We start from the raw sequence: 16838 nt of genomic DNA, 5'->3' as shown, positions 1-16838 counted from the left end.
TTTATATAAGTCTGACATCAACCCGACAGGTGAACGTGCCTCTTTCATGAAGACGTTCAGTCATATCGAGTTAAAATGCAAATGATCTGCCGCTATCAGATCGAGATTTGTCAGCGTTTAGCATCAGCTCAGGTTCAGGACACGGCGATTTACGCGTCACTTCCAATCCAGTGGCCAGATTTACTGCTCGACTTTCATCCCTTCACTCATTCTTTCCACCTCTTTTCTGTCTCCTCGCTGCATCTCTCTCCACTCCGGCCTTTGATTGAAAGCAAATGAGGCACGGCTAACATGAGGAAAGAGAGAAATTTACTTGCTGTAAGTCTTTCAGGAGGGACAACAATATGTATACGGGCAGCTGAATAAAGCATGATGGCTCTCTTCACGCACCATTTGCCTGCAATGCTCCGGCTGTGGATTATTCCTACCTCGGGCTGCGGCGCGGGGTTAAAGGCCGAGAGCAGATCCACCCGCAGGGGGTCAGGATTGAAATGCATTGATCCCGTCACATTATATCAAGCGCTCAGACGTGCCCAGATTCACCTGATCTGAGGCCTGTCGCTGCCGCTCGCATTCAAGCCTGTGCACGTCTGAACCCACAGCGCATTAGCAGATCATTGATTAAAGAGACTGATTGACAATCAGGTTTAAATGCCTTTATTGTTCAGGAAAAAGACACGCACAAATCACTTCTGTTCATATTGTTACATGAGCTGATGTTGAGAAAAGGGCATTTCTGAACTATAGTAAAGTACTAACTTAGTACTACTACTGAAATTGTTGCTATGATAACACAACAATAGTAATTGATCTGTTATGGTGAATCTACTGTTTCTATGGTAACACAACAACTATAGTAACTGATCTGTTGTGGTAATTCTACAGTTGCTATGGTAACACAAAAACTATAGTAATTGATCTGTTGTGGTGATTTTACAGTTGCTATGGTAACACAACAACTATAGTAACTGATCTGTTGTGGTGATTTTACAGTTGCTATGGTAACACAACAACTATAGTAACTGATCTGTTGTGGTGATTTTACAGTTGCTATGGTAACACAAAAACTATAGTAATTGATCTGTTGTGGTGATTTTACAGTTGCTATGGTAACACAACAACTATAGTAACTGATCTGTTGTGGTGATTTTACAGTTGCTATGGTAACACAACAACTATAGTAACTGATCTGTTGTGGTGATTTTACAGTTGCTATGGTAACACAAAAACTATAGTAACTGATCTGTTGTGGTGATTTTACAGTTGCTATGGTAACACAACAACTATAGTAACTGATCTGTTGTGGTGATTTTACAGTTGCTATGGTAACAAAAACTATAGTAACTGATCTGTTGTGGTGATTCTACAGTTGCTATGGTAACACTAAAACTATAGTAACTGATCTGTTGTGGTGATTCTACAATTGCTATGGTAACACAACTATAGTAACTGATCTGTTGTGGTGATTCTACAATTGCTATGGTAACACAACAACTATAGTAATTGATCTGTTGTGGTGATTTTACAGTTGCTATGGTAACAAAAACTATAGTAACTGATCTGTTGTGGTGATTTTACAGTTGCTATGGTAACAAAAACTGTAGTAACTGATCTGTTGTGGTGATTCTACAGTTGCTATGGTAACACAAACTATAGTAACTGATCTGTTGTGGTGATTCTACAATTGCTATGGTAACACAACTATAGTAACTGATCTGTTGTGGTGATTTTACAGTTGCTATGGTAACACAACAACTATAGTAACTGATCTGTTGTGGTGATTTTACAGTTGCTATGGTAACAAACTATAGTAACTGATCTGTTGTGGTGATTCTACAATTGCTATGGTAACCCAACTATAGTAACTGATCTGTTGTGGTGATTTTACAGTTGCTATGGTAACACAACAACTATAGTAACTGATCTGTTGTGGTGATTTTACAGTTGCTATGGTAACAAAAACTATAGTAACTGATCTGTTGTGGTGATTCTACAGTTGCTATGGTAACACTAAAACTATAGTAACTGATCTGTTGTGGTGATTCTACAATTGCTATGGTAACACAACTATAGTAACTGATCTGTTGTGGTGATTCTACAATTGCTATGGTAACACAACAACTATAGTAATTGATCTGTTGTGGTGATTTTACAGTTGCTATGGTAACAAAAACTATAGTAACTGATCTGTTGTGGTGATTTTACAGTTGCTATGGTAACTAAAACTATAGTAACTGATCTGTTGTGGTGATTCTACAGTTGCTATGGTAACACAAACTATAGTAACTGATCTGTTGTGGTGATTCTACAATTGCTATGGTAACACAACTATAGTAACTGATCTGTTGTGGTGATTTTACAGTTGCTATGGTAACACAACAACTATAGTAACTGATCTGTTGTGGTGATTTTACAGTTGCTATGGTAACAAACTATAGTAACTGATCTGTTGTGGTGATTCTACAATTGCTATGGTAACCCAACTATAGTAACTGATCTGTTGTGGTGATTTTACAGTTGCTATGGTAACACAACAACTACAGTAATATAACCAAATGACCCAATACTGTTATGATACTTTAAATGCAAAGATGACGTTGTTTGTTATGATAGTGTGACATAAACAAATACATCACTTTGGGCCTTCATCTTTGCATTGACAACTTGACGTTACCAAGATGACAAAAACTCGTCATAAATCTGTCACAAACATGATTCTTATGAAGACATTATAATTCTTTCATCAATGTTTTCATCGTGTTTTCAGTGGAACTTTCACTATTTGTCATTAAAAGTGTCACTGCAGCAATGTCAAAAAAACAGCATCATTAATGTGTAATGAAGTTTCAGCTTGTACCACTGTACTTAAGGTCGAATTAGTACCAATTGAGCATCAACGCCACAGCCTAACTGAGTATTGCTGCTGACCATGTCCATCCCTTTATGAGCACAGTGTCTCCATCTTCTGATGGCTACTTCCAGCAGGATAACGCAGCATGTCATAAAGCTCAATCATCTCAGACTGGTTTCTTGAACATGACGATGAGTTCACTGTACTCAAATGGCCTCCACAGTCACCAGAGCTCAATCCAATAGAGCAGCTTTGGGATGTGGTGGAACGGGAGATTGGCATCATGGATGTGCAGCCGACAAATCTGCAGCAACTGTGTGATGCTATCATGACAATATGGAGCAAAATCTCTGAGGAATATTTCCAGCAGCTTGTTGAATCTACAACACCAAGGATTAAGGAGGTTCTGAAGGCAAAAGGGATCCAACCTGGAACTAGTAAGGTGTACCTAATAAAGTGGCCAGTGAGTGCATATGTGTATTATTCAGGCATATAATAATGGTTAATATGTTAATAAATGCTTTATTAACTTCATGCAGTTTTGTGACCTAATCTAAATTCAGGACTGTTTATGCATTATAAATGTAACGTGTGTGTATCATAACACAACTATGATTCTGTTCATCAAGGCAGCATTCATTAAACATAAACATGTTAGATTGTTAAATAATTATTTGTTACTTATTGTGTGTAGTTTCAAATGACATTATTGCTCCAGTCATTATTGCTTTATTACTATTACCATTAATAATAATTAATATTAGAGTGATTTCTGAAGGATCATGCGACTCTCATCTTTAAATCACTAAATAAATGATTAAATTAAATTCTAAATCTTCTGTTGAGCAGTTATTTTATAGTGCAATAACATTTGACAATTGTACGATTTGTGCTGCATTATTGATGAAATAAACGCAGCCTTAGTGACCAGAAGAAGCTGATTTAAAACATTTAACAATCCTACTGACCGCAAACTTCTGAATGATAGTGTGTGTGTGTGTGTGTGTGTGTGTGTGTGTGTGTGTGTGTGTGTGTGTGTGTGTGTGTGTGTGTGTGTGTGTGTGTGTGTGTGTGTGTGTGTATATAATGACAAATGTTGATCTCATTATTTCATCTGAAACAAGTAATCCGCTTACCCACATGTTTAACCAGACTGGATACTCCGCTTCCGCTCCAGGCTTTCCCTTTAACTGTTTTCCTCCCTGAAGGCCAGTGTTTTACTCAGAACTCCTGCATTTACATACAATCACACTTTATAAATGTGTGAAGCGCATGCAGTCGAGCAGTGTTTAGCCGTCACACTCCGCTGTTAAATTCTTTCCGCTAATTCTAGGCTTGCGGATGCGTCTGCGACAGGCTTTTAAGGCCATTTCTGCACTCGTCTCCTGGAGTTATCTGGGGACAGATGCTAGTGAAGCAGAAAATACAGGCGGCGTTTAGTTAAAGCGACAGTAACGAGCGCCTCAACACCTCCGCACGGCACACATCGGTTTATTTACCTCTGATCATGTTTGTCTGGTAAAGCTTTCCGTTTAAATGCACCTGCCGCTTATTTCACATAGTTTCTCCGCAATCTGCCACACACACACACACACACACACACACACACACACACACACACACACACACACACACACACACACACTCTGACATCTCACTTTAATCTGCGGTAATTGGTCAGAGATGCTATCTGATGGACACACACCAAGAGTAAGAAACGCACACACTTGCGCACACAGAGACTCGCATGCAAACACACACAGACACTTGTGAACACACACACACTTGATCACACATGCACTTAAACAGACAAACACACACTCTCACACACTTTTATACACCTGCACTCTCACTCTTATACACACAAATACACACACACACACTTGATCACACATGCACTTACACAGACAAACACACACACGCTCGTGTACACACTCTCACGCACTTTTATACACCTGCACTCTCACTCTTATACAAAAACACACACACACTTAATCACATATGTACTAAGAAACACTAACACAAAGACAAACACACACTCAGTGTTGCCCTCACACAATCTCACACACATTTTCACTCTCATATACACACACACAAACATACTCACACTGTCACACGCATTTACACACACACTTGTGCATTCTCACAACACTTTTCCGCACAAACACATATGCGCCCACACACACTCAGTCACACTTACATACACACACCCAAACACACACACTCGGTGTCGCACACTTACACACAAACTTGCTGTCTCGCTCACACTTACACACGTGTTCTCTCTTTCACACACACACACACACACACTTAATCACACATGTACTCACTAAGACACACTCACACAAAAGACAAACACTCACACTCAGTGTTGCCCTCACACAGTCTCACACACACATTTTCACACTCTCATATACACACACACAAACATACTTACACTGTCACACACACACACACACTTGTACACTCTCACAAAACTTTTCCGCACAAACACATATGCGCCCACACACACACTCAGTCACTCTTACATACACACACCCACACCCACACTCACCGTCACACACACACACACACACACACACACACACACACAAACTTGCTGTCTCGCTCACACTTACACACACGTTCTCTCTTTCACACACACACACACACACACACACACACACACACACACACACTTAATCACGCATGTACTCACTAAGACACACTCACACAAAAGATAAACACTCACACTCAGTGTTGCTAAACATACTCGCACTGTCACACGCACTTACACACACACTTGTGCACTCTCACAACACTTTTCCGCACAAAACATATGCGCCCACACACACACTCAGTCACACTTACATACACACACACCCAAACACACACACACACACACACACACACACTCGCTGTCACACACACACACACACACACACACACACACACACACTCGCTGTCACACACACAAACTTGCTGTCTCTCTCACACTTACACACGCGTTCTCTCTTTTTTTACACACACACACACACACACTCAATCACACGTACTCACCAGGACACACTCACACAGACAAACACTCGTGCTCAAACACTCAGTGTTGCACTCACACAATCTCAAACACACACACTTTCACACTCATATACACACGCACAAACAGTCACACCCCCCCACAAACACACACACACTCGTGTACACTCCTTTTTGTACACTTGTTACAAACACACTTGGTACACACACACACACACACACACACACACACACACACACTCTTTCACACTAATATCCACACACACAAACATGCTCACACTGTCAAAGTACACTTGTGTGCACACTCACACACACAAATGCTCACGCTCACTTATATACATGCATACACACACTCACATTTACTGTCACACACATACACAAACACTTGCTGTCTCTCTCTCTCTCTCTCTCTCTCTCTCACACACACACAGCAGGTGTGGTCAGAGCAGTAGCTTCAGCGAGTGTGTGTCTGTCAGACGTGAACACTTGATGTTCTTCAGACCGTGTGGCTTTTACTTTCCTCTTCTGCTCACAGGAAATAAACGTGTGTGTGTGTGTGTGTGTGTGTTGTGTGTGTGGGTGTTTTCCTGCATGAATATAAGTACTTTTGTCCTGCAGACGTGTCACTCGAAGCAGAAAGCCTCAGTGTTCAGGCTTGAGGGACGTTTGGACTGAACGTTTGTCGTTAACAGAACATCAAGACTGAAGACACACACATGAATCCACAACACATCTGTGCAGTCGTATTAAATATACACTTACTGCAGTTTAAACACGGCTGAATAACACTGAAATCAACGCTGTTGTGTTGCTAAATGATTATATTGTTGTTGTTTTACTAATGAAGTTGTGTTTTGACTCCTGTTATTCAGTGATGATTAAACTGTACTGTCGTTTTACATCAGGTGTGCAAATATTTATTCTTCATTCCATATATTTGAGCCTGTAATTGTCATTTATAAGGGATTTATAATGCATAAACAGTCCTCACTTTAGAGTAGGTCACAAAACTGCATGAAGTTAATAAAGCATTTATTAACATATTAACCATTATTATATGCCTGAATAACAAACATATGTATTCACTGGCCACTTTATTAGGTACACCTCACTAGTACCGGGTTGGATCCCTTCTGCCTTCAGATCTGCCTTAATCCTTGGTGTTGTAGATTCAACAAGCTACTGGAAATATTCCTCAGAGATTTTGCTCCATATTGTCATGATAGCATCACACAGTTGCTGCAGATTTGTCGCTGCTCATCCATGATGCCAATCTCCCGTTCCACCACATCCCAAAGCTGCTCTATTGGATTGAGCTCTGGTGACTGTGGAGGCCGTTTGAGTACAGTGAACTCATCGTCATGTTCAAGAAACCAGTCTGAGATGATTGAGCTTTATGACATGCTGCGTTATCCTGCTGGAAGTAGCCATCAGAAGATGGAGACACTGTGCTCATAAAGGGATGGACATGGTCAGCAGCAATACTCAGGTAGGCTGTGGCGTTGATGCTCAATTGGTACTAATGGACCCAAAGAAAATCTCCCCCACACCATTACACCACCACCACCAGCCTGAACCGCTGATACAAGGCAGGATGATCCATGCTTTCATGCTGTTGAGGCCAAATTCTGCCCCGAGCATCTGAATGTGTGAGCAGAAATGGAGACTCATCAGAGCAGCAACGTTTCTCCAATCTTCTATTGTCCAGTTTTGGTGAGTCTGTGTGAATTGTAGCCTCAGTTTCCTGTTCTTAGCTGACAGGAGCGGCACCCGGTGTGCTCTTCTGCTGCTGTAGCCCATCCGCCTCAAGGTTGGACGTGTTGTGTGTTCAGAGATGCTCTTCTGCAGAGCTCGGTTGTAACGAGTGCTTATTTGAGTTACTGTTGCCTTTCTATCAGCTGAACCAGTCTGGCCATTCTCCTCTGACCTCTGGCCTCATCAACAAGGCATTTGCGCCCACAGAACTGCCGCTCACTGGATATTTCCTCTTTGTCGGAGCATTCTCTGTAAAGCCTAGAGATGGTTGTGCGTGAAAATCCCAGTAGATCAGCAGTTTCTGAAATACTCAGAGCAGCCCGTCTGGCAGCAACAACCATGCCACGTTCAAAGTCTCTTAAATCCCCTTTCTTCCCCATTCTGATGCTCAGTCTGAACTGCAGCAGATCATCTTGACCATGTCTACATGCCTACATGCAGTGAGCTGCTGCCATGTGATTGGCTGATTAGACATTTGCATTAACGAGCAGTTGGACAGGTGTACCTAATAAATAATGAATGATTCATAGTGTGCAGATATTATTGCATTGTTCATGTAATATTTTAGTTGGAACGTGTCTGCATGCAGATTACATTAACATACTTATATTATAATTCAGTCTCAAAATGACGCCAAAGTGTGTTTATAGATAGATCTCTTGTTGCTTTATTGCTCTTGATTTATTATACAGTGTCCTTGAGTTGCTAGAAAGGCGCCTTTAAATAAAATGTTTTGTTGTTATTATTATTAAATTTAATGATAATAATGAGATAAACAACTTATTAATGAGGAAATGTAAAATAAACCGTCAATCGTATCTTTTTGAAAATACAAAATATGCATGAACTAAATATGTGCATGTACATACAGAACTTCAGTGTTAATGGAGAAGGGTTATTTGCAGTTTGGGATTTTGTCGCTATATTTATTTTATTTTAATAGCAATGTTGTTTTTCTCTGCTGTTTTTCAGAATCACGCACCTTCAGATCTCTACCAGATGACCAAAAACCCTGAGCATTCTCCTGATCAAGCAGATATGCTGGAGATCGAGTTCAAGAAAGGCCAGTCTCTATTATTATGATTACTATTATTATTATTATTATTATTATTATTATTATTATTATTATTATTATTACAGTTATTGGCCCTCCTCTAACCCTTCAGTTCAAACACATTTCCTGAGTGGTGTTAAACTGACAGAAGATTTATTTTTAACACATTTTTAAGCATAACATGTTCACTACCCAAGTTCTTTTGTCTTTGCAATGATGACAGTACATAAACTAATAATAAAACACTAAATAAATAATGAAGATATCCTAAAAAGCTGTAAAAGCAGTAAAGCTGTGCCTTTACTGAATGAGCACTGTGCTGCGTCCGACAGATCGCACTATTGTGTTTTTTTCTTCTTTTTCATTATATTATAACATTTTAACACATTTTTATCTGTTTTATCTATTTTTTATTCTTATTTTTATATTTTTTATTTTTATTATTTCTTTTCATTTTCTTACACTTGTCTCTTTTATTCTTGTTTATATAAAGCACTTTGAATTGCCACTGTGTATGAAATGTGCTATATAAATAAACTTGCCTTGCCTTGCCTAAAAGTAAAACATAAATCTAAATAAATATACAAATATATATAAAAAATATATTAATTAAAATATACCTTTTTAAAGCGAATACATTGAATACTTTGATACTATAATACTTAATCTGTTGTGGTGATTCTACAGTTGCTCTGGTAACAAACACTATAGTAATTGATCTGTTGTGGTGATTCTACAGTTGCTATGGTAACACAACAACTATGGTAATTTATCTCTTGTGCTGATTTTACAGTTGTTATGGTAACACAACAACTATAGTAACTGATCTGTTGTGGTGGTTCTACAGTTGCTATGGTAACACAACAATAATTGATCTGTAATTCAACAATAATTGATAACCTGCCCAGTTAACCTAATTACCCTAGTGAAGCCTTTAAATGTAACTTTAAGCTGAACACTAGTGTCTTGAAGAATATCTAGTCTAATAGTATTTACTGTCATCATGACAGAGAAAATAAATCAGTTATTAGAGATGAGTTATTAACACTATTATGATTAAAAATGTGTTGAAGAAATCTGCTGTCTAATAGTTTAAGGGGTTAATTAATTTGAATTGCAATAATAGATGGATTGATTGATTGATTGTTTTTTTGGAGGGGGAGCTGTGCCCCAATAGAGGTTTATGTCTAGCAACACCCCTTTCATAATCTATGCAGAAGTTATTATATTCCAACTGACGAGAGAACGAAGCCACTTATGGGGGGTATTGGGCCAGGACGCACCTTTAAAATGAAACCTTTAACTGTTAAGATTTTAAAAACCTTTAAAATAAGATCCTGACGGTATGAAAACCTTGGATATAAATATCCCGGTACTGTGATTGCTGCTCTAAACTATACTCTTTTTAAATGTGTGGGTAAAAAACAAAACCTTTTCCTCTTTGTACACAATATATTTGAATTTGGGAAACATTTATAATATTGTGGAGCTGTAAACATGTCAGGCTAAATAATGACCATGAATTATTGACTTCTGCTGTCTTCATTTGTTTCAAAAACACTGATTTCTTTATGTTTTAATACAGAGATCTTTTCTGCTGGAGATACTGCTGTCCTAAAAAAAGTTGATATAAAAATCTCACTCGTACCTTAGGAGCGGTAGCAGACAATTTTGACGGGTTTAACCACTTAAACTCTGCGGACCTGGTACCGGGTCCGTGACGTCATCGACTTTCGCTTTCAGATTTAAAGGCCTAGTGTTGCACCAAACCCCGTAAGTGGTGTCGTTTGAAAGTGTAGAATCTATATTTTATGCACATATGCATCACTTTGGTTTTTATTCTACTGTGTAAAAGTTTTTTACACTTAAATACACAGTATTTTGGATACCCCAGCTGAGTATTTTAAATTGGTTCATTTTCATATTTTTCATCTGACACATGTACAAGTTATAGCTCAAATGAAAGCTCTTGCCGGTGCTCATACGGTTCTAGCATTCTTTTTACTGAATTGTATTCATATGCCAAACAGTTGTTGAATAAATCTCGGTGTTTCCATGGCGCAGAAGTGAAAACAATACATTCATGATCAATAAGCAGCCCCAGATAGCACAGACAGCTGTCATCTCTTACCTTATGCTGTGCGCTTCAGGGACATTCTCCTCTGTTTTTGAGGTGATGTGCATAAGTAATCCTTTTATATGTCTGACGTGCTCCAAACACAGTGAATTATGTTTGATCAAACAAAAGAATAGTGAAATATGAAAACAATGACCGGTCCCTGTGGATTAATTACAGCACGCTAGACCACACAGAACCTAAAAGGTGCACTTTCAAGTTTGAGTTTCTAAAAAAAAAAAATACAAAAAGCGCCTCTTTTTTTAGGTGTTTATTATTACACAGACGACATATACAGTTATTTTTAAACACTTTCAATAGTGTTCTATGAAAATTCAAAGGGTTTTCTTTAAAATGATACCAAATGTTTGCATTTACACCTCTGCATGTGGATTTGGGAAGCTTTTAAATTTGGTTAGGCAAAATCCAGGCGGAAATCCCAAAATAACAGCAGAGTTTAAGTGGTTAAAAACCTTGACTTTTCCAAACCTTAAAAACGGTTATCGTTTCATGCCTATGCAGAAGTAAATGATGCCATGGACCTGGTGACGTGTATATGCAGAGCTTAGGAGGAACATTTTACACAGTATTTCCTATTAAATCCTTTCCTTTCTGAAAAAAGTTGAAGTAATTCATTTTTGGCTGCAATAAAAGCATTTAAAAATATTCTACAACTATTTTTACGTAATTATTAGTTTTGATTGTCCCCAGAACAAACCACTGTTATACAATGACTTGCATAATTACCCTAACTTTACCCTAATTACCCTAGTGAAGCCTTTACATGTCACTTTAAGCTGAACACTAGTGTCTTGAAGAATATCTAGTCTAATATTATTTACTGTCATCATGGCGAAGAGAAAATAAATCAGCTATTAGAGATGTTTAACACACGTTTGCACTTGAGATGGGTATGAAAAGACTTCAAATTTCCCATGAGGCTGAATAATGTAGTCCTCAACTTCAGATCCAGAGGTGTTTCGCCCTGATGAATGGCAGTTTTTCCTCGCAGTTAAACAAAGTGTGCGCGCGAGTTCCCATATTTTGCTCGATTATAATCTCAATGGTGGTGTGGGACCCCAGTGCACTGTTTTATCAGACAGCGACGTCATTGTGCTGGATGATCCGTTTTGATCGGCCATCAGTATTCATAGATATTTGAGCACGTCCATTTAATGTCCATGAGAAAAGCTGTTTTAGTGCTTCTCACAATAGCAGCCCCCCGCGGCCGGCCCGCTCCTGTAAAGACCTGGTTTATCTGTCTATTCTGCGCGCTCTTTTCTTCTCCGCGCTTTCTCAGCACTCTCGCGCATTGAGGAAAAAAGAATTTTAACGACCAAACCTTCTCGCTCTTGTCATTTTAACCCCCGTTTCTTCTGCTGCTCCTCAAAAGGCCAGCGGAGAGCCGAAAGAGTGGAAAAATGTAAAGCGGTAATTTTTCCTACAACTGTGTCTCGGCTCCTATTGTTGCTTTAGAGGCCTGCAGCAGAAAGAGCCCTGAATGAGGGACCGGACCACAGACTCGCTGGTTGCTGTTTTTCGGGAACTTTTTAATCTAATTATTAGCTGTTTGGAGGCTCTTTTGCTGCCCTGTGGCCTGGACACTGTGGATGTGGGAATGGAGGCTCGGATGAAAGCGCTTGTCTACTGATATTTGTCAGGGAAAGAGTTCAGCGCTGTCCTTATTTACTCTGAACTGGGCCAGATAATGATTCATACTTCACTCGGTCATTATTGAGATCAGGAGTGCATTTCAATAATGACACACACACACACACACACACACACACACACAAACACACACACTTTACTTTTACTTAAGTAAAGGATGTGTGTACTTTTGCCATCTCTGATTACTATTATAGTTTTTATTTCACATAATTTATATTTATATATATATAGTGATGAGTGTTTCAGAATCTCTGACTCCTCAAATTATATATATATATATATATATATATATATATATATATATATATATATATATATTACATATTACATATACATATATATATTAGTTTCAAACAAAGTAGAATCAAAACATTTGTCTTTAGGAAACATTTCCTCTTGGTAAGTTTTCCTCCTGAATGAATCTCTATTTGAACGAATCTTTTGAGTCAGTGATTCTGAATCAGTCATCACTCTAAATGAATCAGCTGTTTTGAATGAATCACCTGAATAAATTTTGAATCTAATACTGACAATTTTACTCTCATAATTGCTTTCTTCTCTATCTATCTATTTATCTATCTTTCTATCTATCTATCTATCTATCTATCTATCTATCTATCTATCTATCTATCTATCTATATATCTATATATCTATATATATATATATATATATATATATATATATATATATATATATATATATAGTAGGGATGCACCGATATTTTTGGCCGATACCGATAATTCTTCAGACTTGGAGGCTGATAGCCGATATATACATAGGCCGATAATTATAAATATTTCAAAATGTTACATTTTTATACAGCAAACTTCATAAAAGATTTTACTGCTCTTTTGAACTGAATAGCCTATACACAAAGCAAAAAAGCTATGATTTCAAAATTGCAAGGTGATTATAGACCTATATTAACGATTTCACACAAATCAGCATGCAAAAAATACATTATTTTATTTTCTTCACAGCAAATTAACATGCAACTTGACTGTTGCATAAAAATAATAGGTTATAATCAACAAGCAAGTTAAATATATTTTAAATAAGATGAAAATGAAAGAGCCAAGTACTAAAACCAGCTCAAATGTTCTTAAATAAAATGTGTCACAGTAATGTACATGTGTACAAATGTGTCATGTCCGAAAAAGCCTTTTTTAGAGGTGTTTTGACCGTTTAGAGCCACCATACAAGTGAAAAGCTAGATACAGAATGTATTATTTTAGAAAATGCTGCATAAATTCTTTTTTTGAACACATGTAGCATCAATGCTTCTGTGTTCGTTCTTGCTGTTAATCGCGGGGAAAATGATGGATGAAAAGTGAGGGCTCAGATTTGCCCTCGGAGTCAGATTTTGATACAAACCTGATCATTGAGCTCAGACGACTTTATGACAATCACAGAGCAGAATATAAATTCAATTTTCAATTCAATTCAGCTTTATTTGTACAGCGCTTTTACAATGTAGATTGTGTCAAAGCAGCTTCACATAAATGGTCATAGTAACTGGATCAGGGTGGTTCAGTTTTTAGTGTTTAAGTTCAGTTCAGTTTAGCTCAGTTCAGTGTGCTTTAAATTATTACTGAGAGTCCAAACACTGAAGAGCAAATACATCGATGAGTAGCTCTACAGATCCTAAACCATGCAAGCCAGTGGCGACAGCGGAGAGGGAAAAACTTCACCTGATGGGAGTGAAGAAAAAAACCCCTGAGAGAACCAGACTCAGTTGGACACGACCATTTTAATTTCTCCGCTGGATAAAAGTCTTGTGCAGAGCTGCAGTCACCGCGGTGGAGGCTGGAAGATGGCCTCAGCGAATACTCGTCTGTCCCTGGAGCGTGGCTGGAATCAGTCTCATGTTCTCCACTCCCCCCTGACCAACAGCGCAGCAGCAGCTCAGGATATGGCCTGGTCCAGGATATGGACACCTTGGGATCATCTCGTCGCTGGTCTTGAATTGATTCAGTGACTCTGCATTATCTGAGGGCCTCGGGATGAGTATCCCCAGGTGGAAATAGAGAATAGAGAGAATAATTAGCGTAGCTGCTGTTCATAGTGTATATAAGCAAGATGTAGAAGCCCGTGTGGAACCCGCTAAGTGATGCATTGAGTGTACGCTTTACTAAACAGACAGGTCTTTAATCTAGTGTTGAACTGAGAGGGTGTATCTGAGCCTCGGATGTTATCAGGAAGGCTGTATAAGACAGAATGTTTGGCCCGTATGCTGGATTCAGTGACCGGTGCACCTAAGCTCTTCCCTGTTGATTTGTGAAGGCTCAAGGCTGTCAGATCGATGTGTGTGTGCGCGCGCGGTGAAAGCTCTCTCGCGCGCTCGTTATAATCAATATGAATATTCTGATCAAACTGAATACAATCTTACATCAACAACACATGGCAAGCAACACGTTGACAATAACAAATAATCAGATTAGATCACAAACAGCCTGACAAGTTTTTGTTTAGCACGTCACGTGTGCAGGTCAGTTTGGTGTGTGTGTGTGTGTGTGTGTGTGTGTGTGAAGCGAAGAGGGAGAGACAGAAAAGAGGATAGTTTTTTTGCAATGAGAATTTCAGGGATGCTCCCTCTTTTGGTGATTGTAAGTTACATGTGTCCTCGTTCATTTACCGGTTGCAACTAAAAGAGAAGGTAGTTTGAGTCGGCCCTGGAGTAATAAGTGAATCTCCCCTGCTATCTCTAACGCAACAAAGAGACGGAGCAGGAAAGGTTTACACATGTAGTATTTTTTCCTGAGACGATTTAAAGCAAAATACACAATGACACTCTATCAAACACATCTACAATGATAAGGAACATGTTTACTTACTGAGTTATTAACGCACAGCAATGCCACATGAAGAAAGGACAGACGTTGAAGAAATAAACAATGAGGAGAGCTCCATTAGAGTGCACTGGGCAAGTCTGAACACATTCCACCCACGCATGCGCGAGGCAGACGGGTCTGTACAATTCCGTATTTTATCGGCTTAAAGATATCGGCCTAATTTAGACATCGGATCGATAACGATAATCTTAAAAATTGCATTTATCGGCCGATAATGATATGGCCGCAAATATATCGTGCATACCTAATATATTGTCTACTGATATTTGTCAGGGAAAGAGTTCAGCGCTGTCCTCATTTAACTCATCACTTGTAAAATGATTAATACATCACTGAGTTATTATTCAGATCAGGGGTATACACATATAATGAATGAATTTTTAATCACCCACTGACGATTCTACTTCCACATTTCCTTACTTATGACATAAAAATGGATTTTGAAAGATCTAAAACATGTCTGCTTTTCGAGATTAAATGATGATGAGTTTATATTTGATCTGCTCTTGGCTGTTGTGAATGGCTCCTCATGGATCGGCAGTATGGTTATAGGCTGTGGTGTTGTGTTGTAGTCTTGTGTTGACTCTTCATGGCTCTGCTGTATGTTCACATGTGTCGTGTTGGGCTGGTGTGTTATTGTGTTGTGACTGTGCTGTCTTCATCTCCTCAGGTGTTCCAGTGAGAGTGTCTCATTTAAAGGATGGCGTCAGTAAAGAGACCCCGCTGGAGATTTTCTGCTATCTGAATGAGATCGGGTGAGCAGAAACAAACTGACCTCAGATCAGGAGTCATGTGACCCTGAGCCTGAAGGGGGCGCTTAGAAGCTGAAGATCTGATAGTGGTGTTGTCTACAGTTCACTGGAGAATATCTCTGCATTCATTTATTAATCAATAACCTGATCTCTCGTACACAGAGGAAAGCATGGTGTGGGGAGGATCGATATCGTGGAGAACCGCTTCATCGGAATGAAGTCCCGAGGTAAGAACGCTCACGTTTCTCAGATTCATTGCATTTTTAAAAGTGCTTTAGATTAATTAATGTCATTATTAGGGAATTACCTGAAGTATAATAGAAAGCAGAAAGTAAGTTAGAAACTATTTGTATATGCAGTGGGTACGGAAAGTATTCAGCCCCCCCTTAAATGCAGCCATTTGCTAAAATCATTTAAGTTGATTGTTTTCCTCATAAATGTCCACACAGCAGCCCAAACTGACAGACAAACACAGAACTGTCGACATCTCTGCAGATTCATTGTAAATAAATCTGAACTGTCACACGGTCCTCAGTATTCAGAGCCTTCGCTTAGTGTTCAGCAGAAACCCCCTGTTGATCTAATCCAGCCGTGAGTCTTTCTGGGGAAGATGCAACAAGTTTTTCAGAGCTGGATTTGGGGATCCTCTGCCATTCCTCCTTGCAGATCCTCTCCAGTTATGTCAGGTTGGATGGTAAACGTTGGAGGGCGGCTATTTTTAGGTCTTTCCAGAGATGCTTAATTGGGTTTAAGTCAGGGCTCTGGTTGGGC

At 38.9% G+C, this 16838-nt stretch overlaps 2 protein-coding genes and 1 long non-coding RNA gene across 4 annotated transcripts in view; 2 read left to right on the top strand and 1 right to left on the bottom strand.

Annotated features, from left to right (window-relative positions):
• The window catches only part of surf2 (surfeit 2), a 108290-nt gene extending 100634 nt beyond the window's left edge, over window positions 1-7656 (top strand). Inside the window, exon 6 of the transcript XR_015490128.1 lies at window positions 6968-7656. The gene's annotated coding sequence lies outside the window, so the exon portion shown is untranslated. The remainder of the gene's footprint in view (window positions 1-6967) is intronic.
• The window catches only part of ass1 (argininosuccinate synthase 1), a 95762-nt gene that overhangs the window by 52325 nt on the left and 26599 nt on the right, over window positions 1-16838 (top strand). For both annotated transcript variants that reach the window (XR_015490143.1, NM_001004603.1), the window contains 3 exon segments: window positions 8594-8684; window positions 15986-16070; window positions 16230-16294. Coding sequence is in view for 1 of the 2 variants with exons in the window: in NM_001004603.1 (NP_001004603.1) it covers window positions 8594-8684; window positions 15986-16070; window positions 16230-16294 (241 nt within the window). In the remaining variant the exon portion in view is untranslated.
• Window positions 643-4466, bottom strand: LOC141385728 (uncharacterized). Its single transcript, XR_015490959.1, has 5 exons — window positions 4351-4466; window positions 3988-4259; window positions 2465-3231; window positions 1024-1687; window positions 643-860 (listed from the first exon to the last, which is right to left on the bottom strand). It is a non-coding gene; the product is annotated as an uncharacterized LOC141385728 (long non-coding RNA).

This window comes from Danio rerio, chromosome 5 (genome assembly GCF_052040795.2).
Source record: "Danio rerio strain M-AB ecotype USA chromosome 5, GRCz13ab, whole genome shotgun sequence".
In the NCBI taxonomy this organism is placed as follows: Eukaryota; Metazoa; Chordata; class Actinopteri; order Cypriniformes; family Danionidae; genus Danio; species Danio rerio.
Note: the sequence above shows the minus strand (reverse complement) of the source record. Positions and strands in the feature narration are given on the sequence as shown.